Here is a 25,613-nt window from a genome sequence, read left to right on the forward strand (position 1 = left end):
TGTTTTTCGTATATTTTAATTGTGTTATGCATTTTTCTGTGCTTAATATTGCAATATACAAGACCACGGCTGGCTTGTAGGTAGAGTTATGGAACTCTTGAGCAGCATTATCCTCCTCTTCCTCGCTGTTCGGCTAATGTTCTCCTTCATCGACTCACTATCGCTTCATTTCTCGTTTGCTTTCCAAGTGCGCTTTTTCTACTCCCATTGTAGTTTCGTTATTTCTGTGTTGGAGGCTGCCACAATTGTTGCTGCACGTATGTTTCAGACTTGTCAGTGGGATTCTTTCTTCCAATGCGTCGTCGCCCTCGCCACATTGTTTCATTTTTCGTATACATACATGTATATTGCGTCGCATTTGCTGGTACCTTAACTTTGACTTTTTCTATTTCGTTGTACTGAGAGTAAATGTTTGGCCGTGCTTTATGGCGGCTCCCGCCGTTTCTAGGGTGCAAAGAATTTTTATTTCATTCACTTTTTACTTCACTTGTTTGTATATCTGGCATGACCAGCCAATGCCTAAGAAAATTTCTATTTTTATGCGAAAATCGTTAAGCAGTCATACATAAATGCAAACTTAATTTGAGCTCAACTTCAACATCATGTGCATTCCACGAAGTATGGCTGCGGATGTGGCATAACGGAATTGTTTGAAAAATATTTCTCATAACAATCCATTAACATATCAGAAGAAGATCTAAAACTTAAATCCAACCGATCAATGTCGATTGTGTGACCTAGGCGCCGTAGAGACCATATACTCCTTGACTGTTCGGCGATCGCGAGTAAAAGCAGTAATTGAGGCTCTGTTTCCTCAAAGAGACAATATCACGTTCGTCAGCCTTGGAACACTGTTAAGCTTTCTTAACGCGACATAGTTAGATGGTATATTGTTATAATAGGAGAGGGCAGATATACTATAGGTCGCTGTGCATTCTTAAATCCTTAATCTAATCTAACCTAAGCGGGTTTTATAGGCGAAACTAAGAAACAACCGCGCGTTATTGTGGACTCAGCCTCATTTACACCTTCAGTTATTTACAAAGAATTAAAATAATGTATAAATAAGAACAAATATGGATGTTAACATCTGCGATACATAAAATTTTAATGTGCAAAGCAAATATACGTAAATATCTAATAATCACAACAAATAATAAATTAATAAACGACAAGTGTGAGAAAGTTCGCCCGCCCGATTTAGATGCTGGAATTGACCGCCCCTTCAGATGTTCTGCCTGCTATTGACATGGGAACACGAGCAAATTAAAACGAATAAAAGGTGGAATTGTGTAAATATGAAATGAGAAAAATCAACACTTTGAGTAAGCATTCAGCCCGAACTGAAAAACGGAATTTGCGCTCCCATGGTTGGGGGCATTCAAATGCGCAGGATGTGAGTATAGCAATAAGAATAAATAGAAATCATCACGTACAAAGGATAATGACCGAAGAAGGAAACAAACCAGCACAAGCAAGCGAGGCTAGTACGAGTAATTACAAGAGGGAAAAAAAGAGTTATTTGATTTCTGTTTCAAGTGAGCATTTTGTGTAGAGCACATGCAAATGTTTCACAGATTTCAGCTGGTGGTGCATGGTTTACTGTTTAAGAGCCTGTGTGTTTGTGTAGATAAACAAAATTCCTGGAATTTTCGCAACAACTTTTGTGTGTGCGGGCGCTTTACAAGGGGCGGAAGAGGCGACAACACAAGTAGAATCGTCTACACTCTCACAAATACGTATATACATATATTGAGTACAACACATTAGCCTGCAGCTTTCGACTTGCTTTGTCCCAGCCCATGTCTGGCTGCCTCAATGCCCCTTCGCATGCTTTCCTGCAGCGAGTTGCAATTATTTTACTACAATTTATTTTGTTTTTGCGCGACAACGACGCTGACTCTGCGGTGGCATTGTGTGAAATGCTCTCAATGGATTTACTGCGACCGCGACTCAGCAGCAAACAATGAGGATGCAAACTAGCAGGCAATAAGTGGCGACTTATTTGAATTTTTAGTGCAATTCACGTTGTATTGAAGAAACCTGTGTCAGTCGAAAATATCTAATATTCCATATATTTGCAATAAATAACTCTCAGATTAGTAGGTTGTGGTTTTAGTTCAAACGAACTCTATTAAAACCTATTTAGAAATAGGGGCATCACTATGGCCACGTGTAACATAAGAATTAATTGTGACCTTAGAGCTTTTTGTTCTTATTTAAATCGCATTTGATCTTTTTTAAGGTTTATATGATTATGAGGTTTCACTCAAGCAAAGTACAAATTCAATGATAATAGCCGAAGCGAGGGATTTTTTCTCATTTATAGATTTCATTAACATTTTATTTTTTAACAATGCAGTTCCTAAGGATCTTAGTTCATTTTTTCCCCTTTTCATCTCTTCCAAATGCCAAAAAAAAATTATAACCATAAGCAATTTCATTCACAATTTATTGAAATCAAAATTATGGTTCATAAAGAGAGCATTTGCAAAATTTATTGTTTTTCATGTTGTTTTTTCTTTGTTTGCTAGCACTGTATCTCTTTGAGATATATAGTTACGCTTGAAATACACATTACAGTTGCATATGCCTGCCAATTTAATGACCTCTGGACCTTTCTCAAGATTTTGCATTTAACAAGCAGCTGCTTTCTAATACAAAAAATAAAATTTTTTTCCGATTTTCCAAATTTTGGGCATGATTTTATGCATACCCTTCTCGTAACCATTCCATCTTACAACCGACTCAATGCAATTTCGTAACCTTCATAAATTTGTCTGATTATGAAACAAAACGTCAACACGCACACACTTTATATGCCGTTTAAATCACTTTGTCTTGCATTTTCGCATGATGCCTAACATTACAGCATCGCCACCCTCCACACACATATTGATTACTTTCACCTTTCTACAAAATATATTAAAAATTGTCTTGCGTGAGTACAGTTGCGTACCAGAACAAAGTAAAGGAAGATCTTACGATACGTATGTAAGTATTTCAATTATTGCTGTACAGTTGTATGGCGTCAAATGTTTCTATTGCTCCACACCTGCCCGTTTATCCATAATTTAGTTTGTTTCATTGTAAACTCTACCTATGTTTCCATCACTGGCGCTGTTGCTACTCGTGTAAGTGATCCACCCTTCTGGTTTTCTGTTTTTCCTATTTACGTTTAGTACTCGGTTTGTGGCACTAGTTGTCTGTCACTGTTCACTAGCAAACATCTGCTTGGCTTGTGGTTAGTTGTGCTCGCATGCTTTTTCTTGTGTGCATTGCTTATCCTTCTCATATGCCTCGCTTTGGACGTACATTGTACATCCTTGACTGCTGTTAAGGACTGGTTTGTTTGGCTAAAGTCTTCGTTTAGTAGTGTGGATGCTTGTTGATGCTGTTGCTAGGAGAATTATTAATCTTTTACTCTCTACTGCGGCAGGTGTTATTCTCAATTAGGCGAGTAATTAGTGGCAAATTATATTAACGTTTCATTGCCTTTCAATATTTTTCACTTTGTATTACCGCTGATCAATTGATTTGGGTAAGTAACTTATATGCGTAATCTTTATTACATTTGTCACATATTTTAATGTTTCTCAACTCGCGCAATCAATTTTTCGCCTCTTTGAAAACAAGCAAATTGCTGCAGTAACCAAATATGAATTTGAAAAGAAGATTACACATAAAATCATAGAATTAGTGATATAGATTATATGCACATATTCTTCTATATTCCACAGATATACTTCTCAAAGGCCAACAACTGTGCAACTTTTGCTCTAAATGTGCCATATTGGTGAGTATTATATGAATTGAGATGGAGTTAATCTAAATAAGTAGCAACATGTTTGCAAAACTCGATTTTTTTTTACAAAAAAAAACTCTCACTGATTAGAGTTCGTCAGCGTGTTAGAGTTAGTGATGAGCGATATTTCACTACCGGTGATTTTTTCACTGTGATTGAAAAATCTCATAGCAACTGTGATCAATTTTTGTAAATATCAGTGATTAGCAGTTCAGTAATTTGAGTTCGATCACAGTAGCTATAGAGATGTTCAGTGTTTTTGTTTGATCACAGTACATATACGAGTTCAGTAATTCTAATTCGATCACTGTAACAGTAGTAGTTCAGTGATTCTAATTCGATCACTGTAGCAATAGCAGTTCGAAAAGTAACAATCACTGTTCAGTAGCAATCACAGTTCAGTAGCAATACCAGTTCGAAAGTATCAACCACTGTTCAGTACCAATATCAGTTCCAAAGTAGCAATCACTGTTCAGTACCAATATCAGTTCGAAAGTAGCAATCACTGTTCAGTACCAATATCAGTTCGAAATTAGCAATCACTGTTCAGTACCAATATCAGTTCGAAAGTAGCAATCACTGTTCAGTACCAATATCAGTTCGAAAGTAGCAATCACAGTTCAGTACCAATATCAGTTCGAAAGTAGCAATCACTGTTCAGTACCAATATCAGTTCGAAAGTAGCAATCACTGTTCAGTACCAATATCAGTTCGAAAGTAGTAATCACTGTTCAGTACCAATATCAGTTCGAAAGTAGCAATCACAGTTCAGTACCAATATCAGTTCGAAAGTAGCAATCACTGTTCAGTACCAATATCAGTTCGAAAGTAGTAATCACTGTTCAGTACCAATATCAGTTCGAAAGTAGCAATCACTGTTCAGTACCAATATCAGTTCGAAAGTAGCAATCACTGTTCAGTGATCACAGTAGAAATTTTAGTTGTGATTTTGATAATTTTGGGTACGGTGATTACAAAAGCAGTTAAATGTACCTAAAATTAATTAATTGTGATTACAAAAGCAGGTAAATTTTGGATATTGTTAAAATTAATAAAAATGTAAATGTAAAAAATTAAAAAAAAAAATGTGGAGTATAAATTCTCATAAATTCGTTGTTTTTTTTTGTTGTGATCGCAATAGCAATATAAAATCACAGTGATTTAAAAATAGCAATCACTGAAATCATAGTGATTCAAAAATAGCAATATCGCTCATCACTAGTTAGAGGAGACATTGAGGCAAGCTTCCAATGCAAAATATGTGAACCCATAAATTATAATTGCACATAATATGAAATCTATTTAAAATTTTAGAAAAAATATGCTATAACTTCGAAATATACACACACTATATATACATGTATATATGAATATAATAAGCAAAAGGGAAAAATACAAGAATCTTATTCTTAAATAGGACAATCGAGTGGCTGTGTCTGACCCATATGAGCTGTGGCGCGTCAAGTGACAGTATGTCAGCAAAGTCGACGCCTATTTAGAATAAACACTTGCAATGTTGGAGGAGACCGAAACCGTAGCCAGCAGGAAGGACGCATCCAATGAAGAAATCATACACGCTCTGGCACAGATATAAAAACATAATAAAAATAACAAATAAAGCTATTTTGTGGCACACGGACACAAGCGTTGTCTTTCATGCAATGAGTATATTGCCTAGAAAATCTCCATACAATCGATAGAGGTAGCAAAACAAGGCACATACGATGCTGTGGATTTGTGCGTGGTGATAGAGGTCAAACGGCGTGTTGCTTAAAATGGGCACAGAAACAATCAAAAAGGCTACGCCAACGTAGGGAGACGCTCAGTAATGTGTAGCTACGTCAGATCGCAGCGTCCACAGCAGCATTCCAAGTCCAATTCCAAGCGATAAAAATAGCATTAATCGCATAATCTTATTTAACTCGTTTCAGGCATTGCTTTTGTGCTAGTGTATTTTTGATTTCTTTTTGTTCTTACTCCGCTTTTCACTTTGTTCTTTCGGTTTTTTTAACACAAAGACAGGAGGAAGTATTATTATTTGTATTTAATATTTTAAAATATTTGTCATAATAAAAGTGTTTGTTAATTTAATCAATTAATCGTACGAAACACACACTATGGAAATACGTATACATAAATATATGTACATACAGTAAAAGTACAAATGAAAATATTTCAACAACAGCATTGAGCAGAGTGGAATGCAACAAGCGATTGTGTGAAAATTTTATTGTTCTAAAATCTTACGATTTATGTAGTATATTCAATTGCGAAAAATTAACGGTGTGTAGACACGATTCGCACATGATGATTATTTTCCAGAACCAGTTTCGCAACACTGGAACAACGAGCGTTATACCATAAGAGTTCAATGACATTAATGATGCTCAATTATGGCCACATACCTTTGCCGCTGAGGCGAACAGATTGAACGCTTTTCAGTTGTTCGATGACGAAAGCTAGCATTTCGTTCAATGTCACGTGAATTAGTGCAAAAGTTGTGTGTTTCAGTTATTACAACATAAAACATGACAATAACGGAACATTTTATGCCCCCAAAATGACATCAATCAGAAACATAAAAAGTTCGAAAATTAAGCCACATGCTAAACTAAAAACTTTCAAAAGGGGAATATTTTTGAAAAGTAGACAGTTCAATAGCTTACATACTTAATAGAAACAGTTACGTTGGTTTGTATGTGAATCGGTATAGGAATTGGACAATGAGTTTGACACTACCTCTCAGCATTCGGAGGCAACAAATACTTATGTATATGCGGAACTGCAAGAATTTATTATGGACTGCATGTGAACTTAGCCCTTCCTAACTGGTTTAAGTGTCGTTTTAGTTAACTCATTTAATGAAAGATTGCAATTGCCATACTTAAGTAGTAAATATGAGTATACATTCATGTACACACGTGTATGTACCTATGTATTTCACAAACAATAAAATTGTCGACCGTCTTTGGATGATTACAGAAAGTGGAAGACGACTAAGATAACACGTTTACCCAAAACAGAGTCAAAATAAATTAAAAACCATAGCGAACCAAGCAGACACGGCAAGCCTAAAAACAATTATACGTACATGCATAGGTACATCGGTATTACAGCAACAGCAACGGCAATGGCAACGCCATCAAATAGCTTAACTGGCTAATATTACGACATGCAGTGCAGCAACAACAAACAACAGCAATAAGTTCTCGAATGAATTAACGAAATCAAGTCTGCAAGGCGAAGTAACAAAGCTGATGACGCTGGAAGACGAGCTGGGTATATGTATATACATATATATGCATGTATGTATGTGTAGAATTGAAGTGGAGACGAATGTTATGGTATTATCAAAGCTACGAAAAGCGATGACGAGGTAGAAAACCGAGATCACCGACGAGGCCGAGGCCGGGAAAAATGCTGCCCACTGCTGACCAATGAGCAAAATCGTAGTTATGCATAAACGCAACACACATGTACATACATACACACGCGTATGTATGGACGGGTCATCAAACTGTGACGTCGCGGAAACATAAAGAAGCAAAAAACAATAAAAACTAAATAAATGAAGTAATTTAGAATTAAACTAAATGTGTGAAGGAACAGAACAAGTTCTAATTGGAAAAACACAAAAAGAACAACAAGAAGGAATGAGCAACAAATATAAATGTCTTAAGAAGCAGCTGTGCAAAAATTATATGACTTGCGAGTTGGGAAAAAAATAAATATGGATATGTTTATTTTAGAATGTAGCACACTTCCTTGACCTGACCTCTGGAGTACATTAATTGTTCGCATTGGAGTCATTTATTTAATAATATTTGTATACTAAATATACATAATAATTATATCTGAATTTCAATAAATTAATTCTGCAAGCAGTATGCGAATACGCTAATAAATTTTCCAACAAGTTTCAATTGCAAACAAGTCTGTTGCTACGATCATTAAGGAATGCTGTCAGACAGCATACGCTTGTTGGCTACCTTTTTCTATATATCTTTTGAAAGTTTACGTACTCACTTTATGATAAAAAATATTGAAATTTTTTTAATCATTTTGAAACCAAGCAAAATGTAATACAAATAAAGTACAAACTTTTTGAGTCAACAATTTTTTAAACACCTTTTTTTTGTTTTTTTTTCGATCCTGAAAGCTTCTGGTGTTTTAGAAGACGCTCTTCGTCTGCAATATCTGCTAAAACTCCAATCATGAGAAAATAGTTAATGAATTCATCATGAATGACGAAAGTTATGAACAACAAGATGGCAGATTTTTACAACCTTTAATGGTTTTTCATAAGATTGCGATACTCTAACGGTGTTTATAGGTCATGTACTTAAATTCTACCGATACATTCTAAACAAATGCATTTAATTTTTCTGTCGCATTTCAAAGAAATTATTAGAGACACTGACTTTTAAAATTAAGTGATATCTTCTGCATGCAATTCCTTCATAAATCCGCTCATTCTTTACTATTTATTAGAAAATTATACATACGAAGTAAGTGGTATTGTTCAATTTAATACATATGATATATATCAGAAAAAATAAAATAAAATTTAAAAATACAAATGTACTCAAATGTATTTATATAGTCGGAGCTTCTAACAATCTCAGAAGAAACTTTGCCAATATGTTTTCCATAATAATTACGCAGTGCAATAAATTGTTTATATAAATATATATTATGTAGTTACATAAGTATAAGAAGTATTTATGATAGTGATTTAAAATTACCTTGCATTAATTGTAATCCAATATTAAATTTTCCATTTACTGCTTCAGACTCGTGATAATTTTAGTCTTCTTTTAATGTTAGCATAAATCCTTTTTATTATATTTCCTTTTTATTGTTCAAGATCTTGAACTGAATGTCTAATATTTATTCAAATTGCTTTAAATTTCAAAAAGCAAATAGCCACATTAATATGCTTGTATTTAAGTAATGAGCAGTTAATGTTTATTATTAGCACTATTATATTATTTTAAATTTCGTACATTGCGATATTTTTGTTTGTTTTTTCTTCTTAACCTTCATTATGTTTTATGTGTGAAAATATATTCATAAGAATATGTTTTAAAACATAATTCAAATATCTTTAATGTGATAAATTAAGCCCATTTTACGATATATACCCAATGATTTTCGTGTGTATATGTGCATAAAATGGATTATATAGAAAGGTTTGATTGAAAACTCCAGACATTTGTTATTTATAAATATTCCAAAACCTATATACTTATTCTAATGAATATTTGGTTAACCCGGTTTGAATAACTTTGAAAAAGAAATTCCAAAAATGCTCCAAATATTCTTTAAAACTATGATATACAAAATATTTTGAAACATTTCTACTAATTCAAAATATATGGATTTCAAAATAATTGTAATGAACGGCAATATGTGGGACAAAATTGAAGAATTTTCGCACTTTCAAAATAAAACGTGAAATTGAAATTTCTTGTACGTAGAAATACCTGAAAAATACTAAATATGAATGCAAAACAAAAAAAACTGTGTGAGGCAATCAAGACGTCTACATCGACGTCGGCAGCGAAGGTAGCAGCGAAACCAGCAACATAACACAATGTGGTAACAGCGCAGCTCCGACTACATTGACTGCAGAAAACGACGACGATAAGTAGACAAACGACCAGCTATAATGGATGATGATTCTGATTCGATTTCGATCCATTCGCTTATTTCTTTTTTTCATTATAATATCATATTCGTGATTTTGCTGTGTACGCTTTTGAATTGGTTCACTATGTCCCTGATATTTCAACTCTTTTCATTTTATAGTTCCGTAAGAGTTTTTTGCAAATCAAAAGAATTGAACCTATTGTAGCTGTGGTTTTGAATTTTCGGGGTTTTCTTACTGGATATAGAATGAGGTGTAGTGGCACGTCAGCTGCACACATGTGACAACGCGGCAAAAATAAAACAAAAAAGTTTTTAAAACAGAAAACTGTTCAAGATTGCCTTAATTGTTCAACAATATCTTATTTACTATTACATTCACGAACAGCTTTAATATTAATGTATAATCACTTTACGGTGCAAATACATCTCCCACTCCGCGATATGTTGCAAGCACAACAAATCAATGATATTTTTACGTGTCACAAATGTGCATGCCCCTGGAGCACCAGCATTTAAAGCTAACAAATATGTGGGTGCCGCCACGTGTGTCACAAACATATATACATACATATGAAGATATATATGTGGTTTAACACAAATATCTCTCTAAGAACACAACGCATTTACTTATGAATTTATTTAGTGCACATTTGTTCTTAAAGTGCGAAATTCCTCTTTTATAGGATGGTGCACTTCGGCTGTATTCGGTGGCGTTTTACTAGTTAGAATCTTGCTGACTGGCTTTGCAATGATGAACTGTGAAAATGTCGTCACCAGCTGATGCTAACTGCGATAACAGACGACGTTGTACTTTTTGGTTGGTTAGAGTTGTATGAGTACAATAAGAGTGACGCTTGGCGAGTCGCGAAATTACTTATACTCAACATTTCCAGACTTAAATGACACTAAGTCATAGGAATTTAGCCGGTAAATTCGGTACTGGAATCAGTATGTCGAAAACGAAAACCGAAATATAAAGCGTCGGCCGCCAACTGAAAGGCAATAAGTACCAACTACAGTGCGTAGTCAGCAACACCCGTTCCTCCCAGCGAGGTTGCAATCGACGATTCAGTGCCACACACCCCTATGTATAACCACGTCCAGCTTGTTTGTGCACATATACACCAAGGAACGTAACTCAGTTTCTTTGTTGGCGCATTTCTACAGACATATTTAAAGAGGATTTGTAGCAATCCCAAACCATAAATTTCCAGGGTTTACTTTTACACCACTTGTTACACGATTTTTATGTAATTATTAGAATTAATTTAAAGTATAGTCATTATTTTCACTACTTAATCGTTTACAATTTTGTTATTTTTGATATGGTTATGAATTTCAACTGCGTTTTCACTGCAAACGAATAAAATCCACCGAATTCGTTTCGTGGCTGTTTGGTTGTTTCTCTTCCACTTTGTGGACTTACCGTTCACTCACTTCTCCACTCAACATTTTGTATTTTACGTACCATACACGTTGATGTTGGCGTCGACGTCGAAATCGAACAACCGATGCTTCGGTCGTTAGGTGTTTTTGCTTTTTGTTTTTTAAATTGCTGTTGGGTTGGTAGAGAAATATAACGAAAATTTGGAATTCCACATAGCACTAAAGCGAGTTGCCAGCCGCTGACATTCTCAGACTACACTTGCAAAGTACCAACAAAACCTAAAACCACCAACAACTACCATCAAAAATCGTACGAAATAATTTTCGTTCGTTCATCGGTGTTGTTGGTGGCTCTGTTCATTTTTCGCGTTTCGCTTTCGTCCGTCCAACACTTCTCGTTCTTTTACAAAATTTTCCTCGTGCCTACACTGCCCCAACTATTCAGTTCGACACTTTGCACGTTTTAACCTTTTACGATTGCTTTTTCGACTTTAAAACCCTGACTATATTCTAAGTAATTCCATTTTATTGTATATAACTTATATTATAGGTATGTACCATAAAAATTACGTGGAAATTTCTGATCTGATTGGTCTATATATACCGACTTGAAGGTGGTGGCGACAAGAGCTGTGTCTTATAATCGAATTTGCATGCACTTGGTACCCAGTGGAAAAAGCACAAATAATTTATGTACTCCTTAAATGCGAAAAACCTCACTGCACACTTCCTGACTTTCTTAATATTCTTTACTTTACTTTAAGTTTTTTTTTTAGCACAATTCACATACCACGCTGCCACCACACTAGTGCTGCTGTTTCAAATGTCACTTACTTTGCTCGGTCTCTGCTGCTGCTGTTGTTGCCCCGTTGATATTGCTGCTTTTACGGATATCTCTACTTGCGATGAATTTTCGAAAAGCCGCAACAACAAATAATTCGTTTTTGTTGTCACTCGTGTTGTTGTTTACATTTTGACACTTGTCAAATGTAAATCGCTGTCGCAAAAGTAGCTGCGGATGTTTCATTCATTTAATTTATTTCTCAAAACGGTGTGAGCGTGATAGAAGACGAACATTCACCGGTTGCATCGCCTTTGGTGAGCATGTGCTGAAAAGAGTGCCCCAATGGTATGTTTGAGTGGCATTAGTGAAACAACACCGGCCACGAACCGGGCGTAGAACAGCTGTGGTTCTCTACAGCTGGGAACAACGAATACATGTGCAATGTGATAATAAGCATAATTAAAAAAAAAAAACAATCTCGCTAATAGATTTGTGCATAAACGTAATTTCACCTATTAAAACAATTAAATTTTTAGTGTTGTGGTAGCATTGATCTTCCAAGGAGATGGACTTAGACCTACAGCTGTAAAATTATACGCCAATAAAACAGAAAAGGTATCTCATTACCTTTAATTTAAAAAATACCTTTTATTGATGTTTAATGCAATTTTAATTTGAAAAATATGTTATCTGTTTTTCAACGGATTCTTGTTGAAACTTTATTTGTTGTTTTGTAATTATTATTAGTTACTAATTTATAATATAACTTGAGCAAATTTCTGCCGAGACTGTCAAAAGATACCTAGTGCACAAATGTAAATATTTACGAATATATCACCAAAAGACAGGTTGCGATAATGACAACAATCAGCTGTAACATGCGTGTGAGAAAGAAAGCAACATAATAGTAATAGATTCTCAAGTTGCAGAGGAATTTTAGAGCATGGAAAATCTCTTCAGAATAAGAAAATGAAAACGAACATAAATTTTAAATAATTTTAATAACTTGATTTTATTAAAGAAAGAAAAATGTATATATGCTATTTGCAAGTAGAAAGAATATTGTTTTTAATTATTAGACGTAAGTTTCATGTGTAGTCTCATCCTACAATGTTTAACTTTAATTACATTTACACATTAAAAGTATAAAAATTTAAGAAAATATTTTAGATAAAATAGAATAATATAATATAAGAACAGAAATTATATATAGGTGTAAATATGAATTCATCAATTTAATAAAAGTATATAGATTGACATACATATATATAAATTACGATAAAAACAATCCTTTACAAGGTTATTAAAAGTTCAATGATCTTCAAAATTCTATACAAATATGAACACATTTGTATATGCTCCTTTTACTATATGATTGAAAAAATAGTTTGAAAAAAAAAACCAAAATTTCGCAGACATTGCACTGTGGGAAGACGCATTTCATCCCTTACAATTTTCTTTTGTGCATTCAAATACCTTTTGAAATATGTATGCATTTTAATTAATAACACGCGGATCACGCCGAACTTTTTATAAAATTATAATGGTTTGTATTTGCTCACACCATCAAATATCGATTATAACAAAAACTTCATAGTGACTTCGTTCGGGTTCCTGTATCACTTGCATCGCAGAGTAGGTGATGGCTTTGACTTCGGTACCTTGCGGATGTTTTCCAATTTCAAAAGGTTCGCCATAGCAGCGGCATTCTATTTCAAATGTTTCCAAATCGAATTTGGTAATTTCTAATTTTTTGCAGATTAAAAAAGGCTCGGCGGAGAAAAGAAAGAGCAACTCGTCCAAAAAGTGGAATAATAGACTTTCTACATCATCGCCTTTAGCTTCGATTTGAAAACACTGTTCCACGGACACATAGTCTAGTTCAGTCATATAGCCGAACATGGCCATACCACATTGTTCAAAAGCTTCCAGTAATGTAGACCCCCAAGCGTGTAGCCTACAAAGAACACAAAGATTGTTATGATACGTGAGCAAGAAAAACATTAACAAATATGTATTCACTTACTGTACATCGGCGGTGTGATCTAAATCTATAATAAAAATAAACGCAAATGTAAATTTGAGCCCATATACAAAAAGTAGCAAACAAGTTGTTGTTCTGATCCTTACATTCGTATTTAGTTTCAGGCAGTAAAAAGTTTTCTTTACTGAATTCGACTTCCATTTTATGTAGTTGTATAGTCACTTGTAATTTTCCTTAAATGTGAATATTAAGTTAAATATTAACTTTTTAATAAAACTAATTTCTTGCTAATGGCATATTAGTCACCGGCGTGCTTTTTGTTTTGGTTAAATCAGCTGTTCGACTAGTGAAGTGTCATATATGACGCTATGGTAATAGATGAAATATAAAGTGTTGTAAAAGGTTGTTTTGTGAACTCATGTTGTCATGAGGAAAAATCTGCTTGGATTATATTTCGGTAAAACATATATCCAGTTCCGGATCGGTATATAAATAAATATGTATGGAATATCTGCGCGAAGGAAGTTACTTAACGAAATATTTTTGAGAGTTTCATATAACGCAATGTTATATATAAAACCGAAATATTTATACATTAATCTAAATATGTCTAACTTAAATATTTGGTACAAATCCCCAAAGACGCATCAGTCCTTTATTAATTTTCAAATTGGAATACATACAAAATTTCAAATTGGTATATTTGTATTCCTGCATAAAGATTATTTTTGTTTTTATTTCGACAACTTCCTGACAAAAGTGATTCTTTGCTGGATTGGAAAGCTGACTTTGTTTATAGCGTTATAGGTGTTGCTCTGTTTTGCTTGAATATATTTAAGCATTAGAAATTTCACGACTATATTACTTTATACTAGGAATTCTGATTATAAACAAAAAATTGACGATTAAATAATATATACATAGAATTAGAAATGTTTATTATATATTTTAATAAATATATGTATAATGGGAAATCAATACTTACATATGTGCTTTATAATTACATAAATCGATGCACATATTCACTCACCACCTTGATTAGAGAACGAAGATCTATATATCTTTATTTGACATATTTTTTCAACTACAACTGTAATTTGTACTACGGCTGCATGACTTGACGCTTCGCACATGCTAACCCATTAAAAGCGGTTGACGGTAATGTAGTAACTTGATTGCATGCACAAGACCAGTTTTGCCAATGATAAACTACAAGTAGTCATCGTAGTTGTGGTATTAACTACCATTTAATGTGTAATGAGTTCAGATCTCAGGCAAGAATTCGAAAAAAAATGCCTAAAAGCAATTGTGCCTTAGTAGAGAATAATAAATATTTGTTTGTATTTATGATAATTAAATAATTTTTATAAAAATCCTTCAATCTTTAAGCGCTACTTGAACGCACAAATTAGCGGAGAAACGCGGCCAAACTTCTAGCAGTACTGTAAGCAGCAATTATATGTAGCCGCATACTAACTGCATTTCCTTAATGCATACCAGTTCGTATAAAAGAAGAATTACAAATTATTTTTAATGTTGGCGTTTAAAAAGTACTTATTTTCATTTAAATTTTTTTATTTCATTTTATTTTATTTAAAATGTTTTTTTTATTTTAAAATGTAAGAAGATTAGTCTTAAATATAATAAATAATAGCCTTTAAGTAGACAATTAGAGTATAATGATTACACAGCTTTACTTTTCCGCTTTAGAATTCATACTAAACCAAGCTGCAGTCGACTGAACTTGGGCTGTAAACAAAAGACTTTTGAAACGAACTTGAAATAAACGAATATTTCCCACAATGCGTTAGCAGTCGGTGCTTCATCGTTTTGGATTGTTGTTGTTGGTTGTCACTAGTATTATAATTAAATTAAAATATTGTAAACATTTTGAATGCTGAGTAGGAAGTGGACTGTATGAAAAATTAGACTAATTTTGTCAAAAAACATTTTAAATTGAATACAATTTAATTTGAGTATTAATATATTATAAATCAAATGGATTAGAAAGTAAATATATTTTTTATATACAAAATATTATTATTGCTGCTATTGTTATTGTAACAATTTATAGTCAAAAACATTTTGTTCGCAAACTAGTTGCAGAGTTTAGGTCACAACAAACCGTTTTCCAGCAATTATTTCCAGCTTAAGCGCGCTGTACTTGACAACTTTTAACTGAATTCGAACTATTGCTATTGTTGTTGTCAACCAAAATGATGTTCAATGACATTGAAATGCGTTCGTAGATCCAACGGTGTACATAGTTTGCTGTGCCGGTCATAATTTGTATGCGTAACTGTGGCTCGCAACAATATGAATCAAGAAATCAAGTTGATATAAATACTTACATATTTAACTAGCATACATACTTACATTGTATTAATGTGTATATTTCAAACGTTTGGTGATGCATAATTTTACAGAAAATACAAAACGTGAGAATAAATAAACTATTTGTTTAAGTAAATAGTTCATTGAATATTTTTTTTTGTTACATTTGAATGTAAATAATACTTTTTACCAACTTCAGAATTATGAAAGACCCTAAATTACATTGATTACCAACCTTCTCTTGTTCTAAGATATGCAATTTGCATATACCGTGTGCATCTGCTGTCCAATTACTATTATCATTGTCATTTTTTATTATTTCTCTAATGAAGTATTATGTTTTATTGTTATTATGCTTTAAACCTTTTTTTTTTGTTGGTTTTGTTTTGCAATTCTTTTTTTACATTTTCTTCTCTCGCTGAGTTTTTCGTCAATTTACAATATTTTTTGGCGCTTATGCAGTTGAATTGAACCAAACTTACGTTCAGTAGTCAGTTGAGCGTCGTACAAACCGTTTTCGCTTTTAGCGCATGTGCCAATGATTTTTGGATAAAGCATACGGGAATAGTACAACGGGTATGCCAAGTTGGGAAAATTGTTTGCTTATTCTTTAGTGTGTTTATGTGTACAACTAGTTTGATGTTATTGCAGCTTTTCTTTGAAAGGCAATTAAGTATTGTGAAGTGAGGCGAACTCTTACAAATCCATATATATAATACATATTGGCATAACTTCTCAGTAATAATTGCGAATTGTGAAACATAAATTATTACTTTTTTTGTTACGCAAATGAAATATATTTATGAGTACAGTTATTTGCGAGTGCATGTTTTCGAATGTTTGTAATGCATTTTATGCGGCGTGTCTACTATTGAGTATAGTTATGATTCTTTTTACTTTGGTAAATGGAACTAAGTTGAGTTTAGATTTTTTCAAAATTTTAATATTTTTTTAATTATTGTTTAATTTTACACAGTATTTGTCGAACCAAACTTTAAAACCCTTTTCTAAAATAATTTTTTTATCAAAATTCCAGATTCCGATAAGAATTTAAATGATAATAGATCATGTACGATAATGTTAAAAAATAACGGATATTTAAAAAATATTCTGGTGTTTGGATTAACAGAAACTAAGGTTATACGTGTTTTTATGAGCTTGCCGATTTTCGTTTGCTAAAAGCTCACACTTCACTGCTTGTTCGTGAATTCTTATCCAAAAACAATACATTTCCCATTTTGTAAAAAAATCTGAGTGCAGCTTCCATCTTACATTGTATGTGATTGGCATTGAACCGTTTAGCCGGTTATAGCCGAATCGATGAGAGCGCGCAAACTCGTCTCTTTCATTCGCAGTTCGGCGCCAGTTAGAGATCCCAAGTGTAACCAGATCGCTCTCCACCTGGTCCCTCCAACGGAGTGGAGGCCTTCCCCTTCCTCGGCTTCCTCCGTCGGGTACTGCATCGAACACTTTCAGAGCTGGAGTGTTTTCGTCCATTCAACATGACCTAGCCAGCGTAGCCGCTGTCTTTTTATTCGCTGAACTATGTCAATGTCGTCGTATAGCTCGTACAGCTCATCGTTCCATCGTCTGCGGTATTCGCGGTTGCCAATGTTCTGAGGACCATAAATCTTGCGTAAAATTTTCCTATCGAAAACTCCTAGTGTCGTCTCATCTGATGTTGACACCGCCCAAGCTTCTGCACCATAAAGCAGGACGGGAATGATAAGCGACTTGTAGAGTTTGATTTTGGTTTGCCTACTCAGTCCAAAGTAGCACCTGTTGGCTGACATTGTTGGTGTTGTTGATACTGGTTCCCAGGTATACGAAATTATCTACGACCTCGAAGTTATGACTGTCAACAGTGACGTGGGAACCAAGACGCGAATGCGCCGACTGTTTGCTTGATGACAGGAGATATTTCGTCTTGTCCTCATTCACCTCCAGACCCATACGCTTCGCCTCCTTATCCATGCGGGACAAAGCAGAACAAACGGCGCGGTTGTTGCTTCCGATGATATCAATATCATCGGCGTATGCCAGCAGCTGTACACTCTTATAGAAGATTGTACCTTCTCTATTTAGCTCTGCAGCTCGTATTATTTTTTTTCCAGCATCAAGTTAAAGAAGTCGCACGATAGTGGGGATACCAAATTCAGACATCGCGGCGTAAAGTCAGCTTCTTTTTGTGCTGTCGAAAGCAGCTTTAAAATCGACAAAAAGGTGGTGTCAGACATTTTAATAATATCGACTCTTTGTTGGATCGTATATATTTTCATGATGGAATGGCAAACCTTACTGAAGAGAAATGTCGAAAAAGCGTGAAAAATGTGGCGTCTTTTGTAGCGTCCGTTTTGAAAAACCCTTTATATTTCCAACCGACTAGTTGTCCTTTCGTCCGAAGAAAAGTAAAAATAAAATATCTAGCAAATATGGAACTAAAGCAAAAGAAAGCATATTTTTTTTTGGATCCTGGGAAAAATATTTTCATAAGTCATGATAAACAGCAAGTATTTCAATAGTTACGAATATGCAATCGTGGTAGTTTGAAATCTCACTTGAACTCAACACTGCTGGAGCTGTAAGATAACGCAATCGACATTTTCGCGCTAAGTTTTTTTAAGCTTTAAGTGGTTGTTGAAGAAAAAAATTTAGCAAATTGTTCATAGCTCCCCACAAGCATACAAATAAATCAAGCGGACTGTTGCAAGATAAAAAGTGCTTGTGCATACGCTTGAACTGCTTATACGCATTACCGATTTTTTACACACCACTACTGTTGCCGCTGCCACTTAACGTTGGTGCGCATGTGCACTTGTGTGGCATTGCAAAAGCGATTGCATTGTAAATAAAAGATTATTTCTCAATCTCTCTGTGGTTGTCTTAATTTAAGCTAATTATTAAATTAAACAAACTTAGAAATAAGAGTACGTGTAACTGTTGTCTTAAAAATTATTAAAATATTTTAATTAAGTAGCATTTAAATATTTATTTCGATCACTTTAATTTTATACACGTCTATGACTCGTTTGCAGCTTCCAAAAGTACGGCAAAAGAGTACTTAACATTGTAGCGGGCATTAAATAGCGCAAGACGCTAATTACATTTAATAGAAAAACCGTGGCAACGCAATTATATTCAATGGCCAACAACAACAACGGCAATAGACAAAACAACAATTATAGCCGCATCAGCAGCAGCCGTTTGAGCAGAGTGACCGCTGCGCATGCGCAACCTGACTTGCGTATCAGACGCATTTCCCTACTTGCGATGATATCAAAGCTGCTGCTGCAATGCAGCTTAACGGTGATTGTAATCAGTTGCGTGACAACAAATCTCGGCGTCGCGGCACAAGGTCAGATCACAGTAGATGATGACTTTGCACGTCTTATGGGCAAGTGTAAGACTGACAGTGCCGAATTTGATGACTGCATGAAAGATGTATTCAATGATTTGCGTGCATATTTTCCAACTGGTAAGGTTAACACTAATAATAATAATAGAAAATAACTATATAGATTTCACAACTACAGGTGTTCCGGCTTACAACATTAAGCCTTTCGATCCACATCGTTCGCCCTTCGTGGAGTTGCGCCGTGGCGATCAGAACAACTTCGGTGGTTTCAAATTAATATTGCGCAATATTTCCGAATATGGTTGGTCACGTTCGGAAGTTACGCGATATCGCACGGACTTTGCGAATAAGCGCATCATCTATGCGCAGTATTTCCCGGAAAAGAGCTTGGACGGCTGGTATGAGTTCTCGGGTAAAATACTCGGTACACCCATCAAGAGAAGTGGCTTTTGGAATATGACACTATACGATTACAGCCAGACGACGAGTGTGCGTCGTTTGGGCGCGCCCGGTGCTCTGCTGAAGGTGCATGTGGAGATCGATCGTATTGGTGGTTTGAAAATGCATGTCGGCAATGCATTGGCGGAGGGACGTGAACGGCTGGACAACTTTGCTGATGGCGTTATAAATAGTATGTGGCCTATTGGCTTTCCCGTTATCAAGCCACTCATAAATGAGCTGGTGAGCAGCGCATTTACGGACATTTTTAATGAATCGTTTCGGAAATTTCCAATAACGAAATTTTTAAGTTGATGTCTTGAAAATCTGCAGAATATTTGTTATTGTAATTATTGTTATTACATTTATATACTGTTTGTTGGTGTGTTCCTAACTATAAGTTCATCTGAATAACGTTGGGTTTAAGCTTGTATAAATACAAATTAGTTTTAACAAAATAAATAGAATATTTAAGAAATCGATTTCGTTCTTTACTTTTCAAAGCAAACATTTGGGTGTACAATAGTTGCTTTCTAAAAAATATTTATATCATAATTACACTTATAAAGCTAAACTAAAAATGTCTGACTATAGTTACACTCCAACTGTTGAATTTTTTGAGCTTTTAATTATCACCCAGGCTTGTGGCCACTTGCATTTCCGGTTGCGGAAGCTCAATTTTCTTATGCGAAATTTCATCACTCTGCTCAAGTGGTTTGAAATAGCTGAACAATTTTCCCAATGATATTGTGCAGAATGCAGATTTTTCTAGTTGCTGATTTACAGTATCGAAGAGCATCTGATAAGCAGCCTCCGTTTCTGGCGTGAGCGGCACATCTATGAAGTTATAATTTTTATGCAAATTAGTGAAATTTATATTTTATTTTAAACAATATTGTAAGGAAATGCTTACGTTTGTGTTGATACTTGCTCAAATCGAACATGTATTGGAAATAGCTCAGTTGCTGGTATAAATTCCGCTCCGAATACTGACGCACCAACGAACCGGTCTTACAAAACGGGCATATGGGCCGATTGCCCGCTGTTACATGCGTATAAAAGCGTGTATTTTGATTGCATGACGGATCGTCGCAAACCAGCCAATTCTGATAGAAACGTTTGAGGTACGATCGTATGCTGAGCAAAAGGCGATTGCGTATAGCCACTATATATTGATATGGTGCACTACTACACTCAGTGTTCACACATTTCTGCAGTACTGCGTCATGCGAATTGGTGGCGTTCGGCCGGAAGGCGGTGGCCACAATATTTTCGGACTTACAGGCAATGCAAATGAATTTGAATTTATCGCATTCACGATATTTTTGTAAAGTAGTCTTCACTAGCGATTCGCCAGTGGTATCCTCAATGCGCTCTTGATGTGCTCTAAATGTAAAAAAAAATTAAATTTAATTATATATTAACATATATTGCTAACACTACCTCTGTGCCGCCGCTCTGAATTTGCTGGGGTCTAAGCCCAGCGATTCGGCCACACGACTGGCATCGGTGCCCTCCAAAACATCCACCATACGTGTGACTACCGGATGTATCTGATGCGCCAGATAATATTGCTTGTCCAACTTCAACGTTTCGCTTGACTTCACCTCATCCAAGTGATAACCGCGCTGTGTAGCCGGATTGTTTGTGCCATCTTCGCATATCACATAGTCCACCATGTCACCTTTTTTATAGCGCCGATTGCGTGTGGTGTTCATGCGTAATGCTACTTGCACATGCGGTTGTGAGATGGCATTGTTGAATTCCGTAGGTGCTTTGGAGAGCTGCTTTGTTATGATATACATGGGTAATGGCACAGCATCCGATTCCACTTGGCCGCGTATCTTTTCGAGGTGTGAATGCACTGCATCCAATTTCTCATCGAGTTGTTTCTCAGCAAGAATTTCATCGAGCACAATACGACCAACCATTATAGCTAGTTGTGACCAATCGCGGCGTACGATGTCAAGACCTTTCTGTTCTTGCACTTTTTTCAATACACCTGCCAGTATATTATGTTGTTGTTAATTTCACGAAATCACTTTTAACATTTGTTTCTCAATATTTTTTACTCACCACTTTTTGTGTCTTTCTCCACCTTCATAGCCGCATATTTCTTCTTTTTTAGCAGCAACAAACAACTGAATACGCCATCGATACCCAATTCAACTTGCCTATACATTTTATTCACACTCTGCTTGATGCCATTGCCAATTGTGAACACTTGGTCATAGTCCAATATGTTCGTATTCACCATTATTGAATCGGTATCGCCATAAACCACTTCGTAGTTCATCTTCTGCACCAAACTCTTTGTGTTCATAAGTATCTCACGGCCCTTGTGCGTTACCAGCGCAGCCAGATGCTGTGCGGCAAAGCGCGAGTGCCCTGCACCTAGGCAGCCGTACATTGCATTGGCAGTGATTTTCAAGGCCCACTGACGTATGTCGTATTGTTTAAGCAACTCGGGTGCAACATCTGGTTTTGCCATTAGTTTTTTCACTTCACGACGTGACTGCACCAAACGTCGCAATTGCTGTGGCAGAATGCCAAGTTCGACATTTGAATCGGGTAATTGCGGCAAATCATCACTGTTGTACGGTTGTTGTACAGTGGTAAAGCATATATTATACTCTTGAATAATGCTGGGATAAAGCGAATTGAAGTCCATCAGAAGTATGTATTTATCATATAGGCCTGCTATAGGATCCAACACCATACCGCCCGAGTAGGCTGCCTTCTTTCGTCCACTGCTTGCTGTCGGCGCTGTGGTATCATTTCCTTCACCATCAATTATAGTGGTGTTGTTTTCGCTCCATTCACGCTTCTTCTTATCGGGTACTATATAGTTCTTCTCTGTGAATGCGTGTAGCAGTAAAAACTCAATACGTTCTGAGCGTCCGGCCTGTAATGTGCGTGTCATGGTGTTGCCACAAATATTGGTTATTTGCAAAGCCAATGGCAAAAGGTCCAGTTTATACATCATGCGAAGTACATAAGAAGCGTCTTGCATAGTTAGTGTTATTAATTTCAATACACCATCGCCTGGAAGAGTAGAGATGTGATAAGTGTTTAAAGTTACTTTATTATTAATTAATCTTACCCGTCTCAAATAATTGTAGCAAGTCTTCATCGTTGACATCCATACGTTCGTTCTCCTTAATTTCCAACACGGCTTGGCACAATGTCTGCAGATCATAAGAGCGCGCTTTAATTTTCTCTTCAGATGCGGTTCTTTTCACATCGCACACCATACGACCCGCGAAGAATTCGAGCCACCTGCGCCCGCTGCCGTGTGCAGACAAGCGTACACGGCCTAAACGGGACCATTGCGGCACTTTGAGCGTCGCTATGCGATCGGTAATCACATCTAACTGACAATCGATGGCATCGAATGTGACAATTAAATCGGCATCAACTTGTTGATACATCGCTAGGAACCACATTAGAAGGGCTCGTTCATTGTCATGCTTCACCACGTTAATAGCTTTGAATTTTGCTAACTTAGCGTTAAGATCGAATGGCCAAACAGCCATTACAGGGCGTGTAATACCACACATGCTCCTATTGAAAGCAGGCTGTGGCGCGCGTCGATCGATATGAAAGCGATTGTGTACTAGCATAGAAATCATACAGATTTCATTTTTAAGCGTCTTGGGATTAAGCGCCGTACGTACGTTTAATGTGAGTAGTGTAAGTGGTGGTGGTGGTGCGGGTTTAGGTTCTTCAGTGTGTATGATGGTCTTTGGATCGTTAACGGTGACATCGGAATTGCACCAACTTATTTGCACAGGATTTTTTATGAACTGTTTCAGTGTTAGCCAGCAGGGGCCTTTAATTTTTCGGTCCAACAGAAAACGTTCTAGGGCCGTGGTGTTGGCACCAAAGATATGTGCAATTGAATTATACTTTTTCTTTAAATTTGGTGGAGGTTTTTTGCCATCGTAATGTATCTGTAAAACATACGGTCTATTTAAGAAATATTCATTAAAAAGAAGAAATATTAATCATTACCTCCATATAATCACAAACTTGTGGCACATCAATGCCAATAGAATGATTGCCAAAATTTTTTGTAACTTTTCGAGATCTAAATCCATCCAACTTTAGTTCTACGGAAATTTCATCATCGAATTCCTTATACATGTCGCTTAATTGAACAAGTTTGTCTGTAGGTTCCTTAGTAATTGGATCAAGTAACTAAAAAGAAAAAGAAATTGTTAACTTAACGCGCTCAATATTTGTTTCTTTCAACACTTACGTATTTTCTTGGTAAAAGATACAGTACGCGATCTATCTTTCCAACTCGCACACAAATTGATTTGTTTTCTGGTGTGCGACCAAACAGAAATACTTCGCCGGGACATTTAATGCCATCTTCCCAAGCTTCCCAATACCAAAATTTAATTGTGTCTTCTTTACCCGTCGTACTCGTTGGCGAACCACTGTCACAATTGGAAGTTTCCTCCTCAAAATTGTCCATTTGACATATCTGCTCCCAGTTACTCAATAAATTTTGTAAGTCATCAGCATCTTTCACAGGCGCTGCCTTCGATTGTAAATTTTTTTTTGGCGAAATTTGTTTAGCATTGGTTACGTCATCTTTAACTTTCCCAAGCTGATTATTGTTGTCTTGCAAACAACTGAAGTCGATATCATCATCGGGAAATTCATTTTCAACTGCTGGTGTTTCGACTGCACTGCTTGTCGTTTCAGCTGGCTTTTCAGATATATTTTTTACCGCCTTTTCAGCTGAAACCGTATCAATTTCTTTAACGTACTCCATTTCTTTCTGCTGTTTTACTGCATCGGTCTTTTCCGTACGTTCTTTCGATTTCTCCACTATCTTTTTATTGGCTATTGTGGGTTTTGGTTTGAGAATACTGTCCAATAATTCATCGTCGCTTGTTTTCTCAGTGCTTTTTGCCGTTTCCGACATTTTTATATTGTTTATAAAACTATTCATGTAATCATTAGCGACTGTTGCGTCAGATTTCCTTGATGATTTGCCTAAAATTCTAGCTGGTGCTATATGTTTTACTGGCTTTACCTCTGTCTCTGCAGTCTCTTGAGCATTCTTTGATGTAGAACTTTTGGGCTTATCGTGTAATTCGCCTAAAATATCTGCCAATATATTATCTTCAGCCAAAGATGTCATTGGCGTTTTCTTGGGCACAGCATTACTGAAGAGATTACGTATCGAACCCTTCCCCTTCACTGGCTTGTTAGTGTCGCGAGGACGTTTCCTGCTGTTCTTCTTGCTTTTGTCTTTTTTTTCTTCAACTTCATCTCCCGAATAGTCATCCTCATCTTCGAAAAAATCACGCCCATCTTCAGCATATCCCGTGCCATCTACAGATTTTGCAAATATTTAATTATTAATTGAAACGATATCATTGAATGCACATGCACATTATGCTCACCTTCCTCAATCCAATCATCGCCGTATTTTTCCCTTGCACGCTTCGCATACTCACGTTCATCGACCACTTCATATACATCATCCACTTCCTCTTCCACTTCGTATTTGTGCTTATTGCCTTTCAATTGTTTCAAACGCTCCAAAGCAGCGAATCGACCTGCTTTGTCCACGCGTTGCCGTTTTGCCCTAGGTTCACCTGGCAGAAAACAATTATTTACACAACATTCTTCTTAGCAATTTATCACTTGTATTACTTGGAGAATCAGCCATTATGTTCAGGGTTTGTTAAAAAGTTAATATAATTTGTACAAATATAGCCGGTCAATTGAAATAAAAATAATTTACAATTAGCTGAGCATACAAAAATATACAGAAAATATGACAACTTTAAAACCAATGGCGGGAAAAACAAAACAAAGAGCGCTGCTAACACAGAGATGTATTTTATTTTGG

The 25,613-nt window shown here is 35.7% G+C and overlaps 3 protein-coding genes across 3 annotated transcripts in view; 1 reads left to right on the forward strand and 2 right to left on the reverse strand.

Annotated features, from left to right (window-relative positions):
• LOC105214145 (protein archease-like) overlaps positions 1–13,968 on the reverse strand; it is a 59,032-nt gene extending 45,064 nt beyond the window's left edge. Inside the window, exons 1-4 of the mRNA XM_011187391.3 lie at positions 13,758–13,968; positions 13,654–13,678; positions 11,678–13,584; positions 8,551–8,845 (exon numbers count right to left, since the gene is read on the reverse strand). Coding sequence (XP_011185693.1) covers positions 13,194–13,584; positions 13,654–13,678; positions 13,758–13,812 — 471 coding nt within the window. The 5' untranslated portion in view covers positions 13,813–13,968 and the 3' untranslated portion in view covers positions 8,551–8,845; positions 11,678–13,193. The remainder of the gene's footprint in view (positions 1–8,550; positions 8,846–11,677; positions 13,585–13,653; positions 13,679–13,757) is intronic.
• Positions 13,969–16,411: 2,443 nt separating this feature from the next.
• Positions 16,412–20,152, forward strand: LOC105214144 (uncharacterized). Its single transcript, XM_011187388.3, has 3 exons — positions 16,412–16,521; positions 18,981–19,420; positions 19,479–20,152. The coding sequence occupies exons 2-3, from the start codon at positions 19,087–19,089 to the stop codon at positions 20,051–20,053; spliced, it is 909 nt and encodes a 302-aa protein (XP_011185690.1). The 5' UTR covers positions 16,412–16,521; positions 18,981–19,086; the 3' UTR covers positions 20,054–20,152.
• Positions 20,153–20,207: 55 nt separating this feature from the next.
• Positions 20,208–25,574, reverse strand: LOC105214143 (DNA polymerase alpha catalytic subunit). Its single transcript, XM_011187386.3, has 9 exons — positions 25,415–25,574; positions 25,162–25,356; positions 24,000–25,090; positions 23,753–23,938; positions 22,842–23,691; positions 21,815–22,783; positions 21,182–21,740; positions 20,652–21,124; positions 20,208–20,575 (listed from the first exon to the last, which is right to left on the reverse strand). Exons 1-9 carry the CDS (start codon positions 25,428–25,430, stop codon positions 20,364–20,366), a joined length of 4,551 nt encoding a protein of 1,516 aa, XP_011185688.1. The 5' UTR covers positions 25,431–25,574; the 3' UTR covers positions 20,208–20,363.
• Positions 25,575–25,613: the final 39 nt, after the last annotated feature.

The sequence above is a fragment of the Zeugodacus cucurbitae genome, chromosome 2 (assembly GCF_028554725.1).
Source record: "Zeugodacus cucurbitae isolate PBARC_wt_2022May chromosome 2, idZeuCucr1.2, whole genome shotgun sequence".
Taxonomy (NCBI): domain Eukaryota; kingdom Metazoa; phylum Arthropoda; class Insecta; order Diptera; family Tephritidae; genus Zeugodacus; species Zeugodacus cucurbitae.

Coding starts and splice junctions, on each gene's coding strand:
- LOC105214144 (XM_011187388.3), top strand. CDS start 19,087: ATGGCCAACAACAACAACGGCAATAGACAAAACAACAATTATAGCCGC. Junction 19,421..19,478: donor GCGTGCATATTTTCCAACTG/GTAAGGTTAACA, acceptor TCACAACTACAG/GTGTTCCGGCTTACAACATT.
- LOC105214143 (XM_011187386.3), bottom strand. Junction 21,741..21,814: donor GGAGAAAGACACAAAAAGTG/GTGAGTAAAAAA, acceptor ATATACTGGCAG/GTGTATTGAAAAAAGTGCAA. Junction 20,576..20,651: donor GAGCAAGTATCAACACAAAC/GTAAGCATTTCC, acceptor ATAACTTCATAG/ATGTGCCGCTCACGCCAGAA.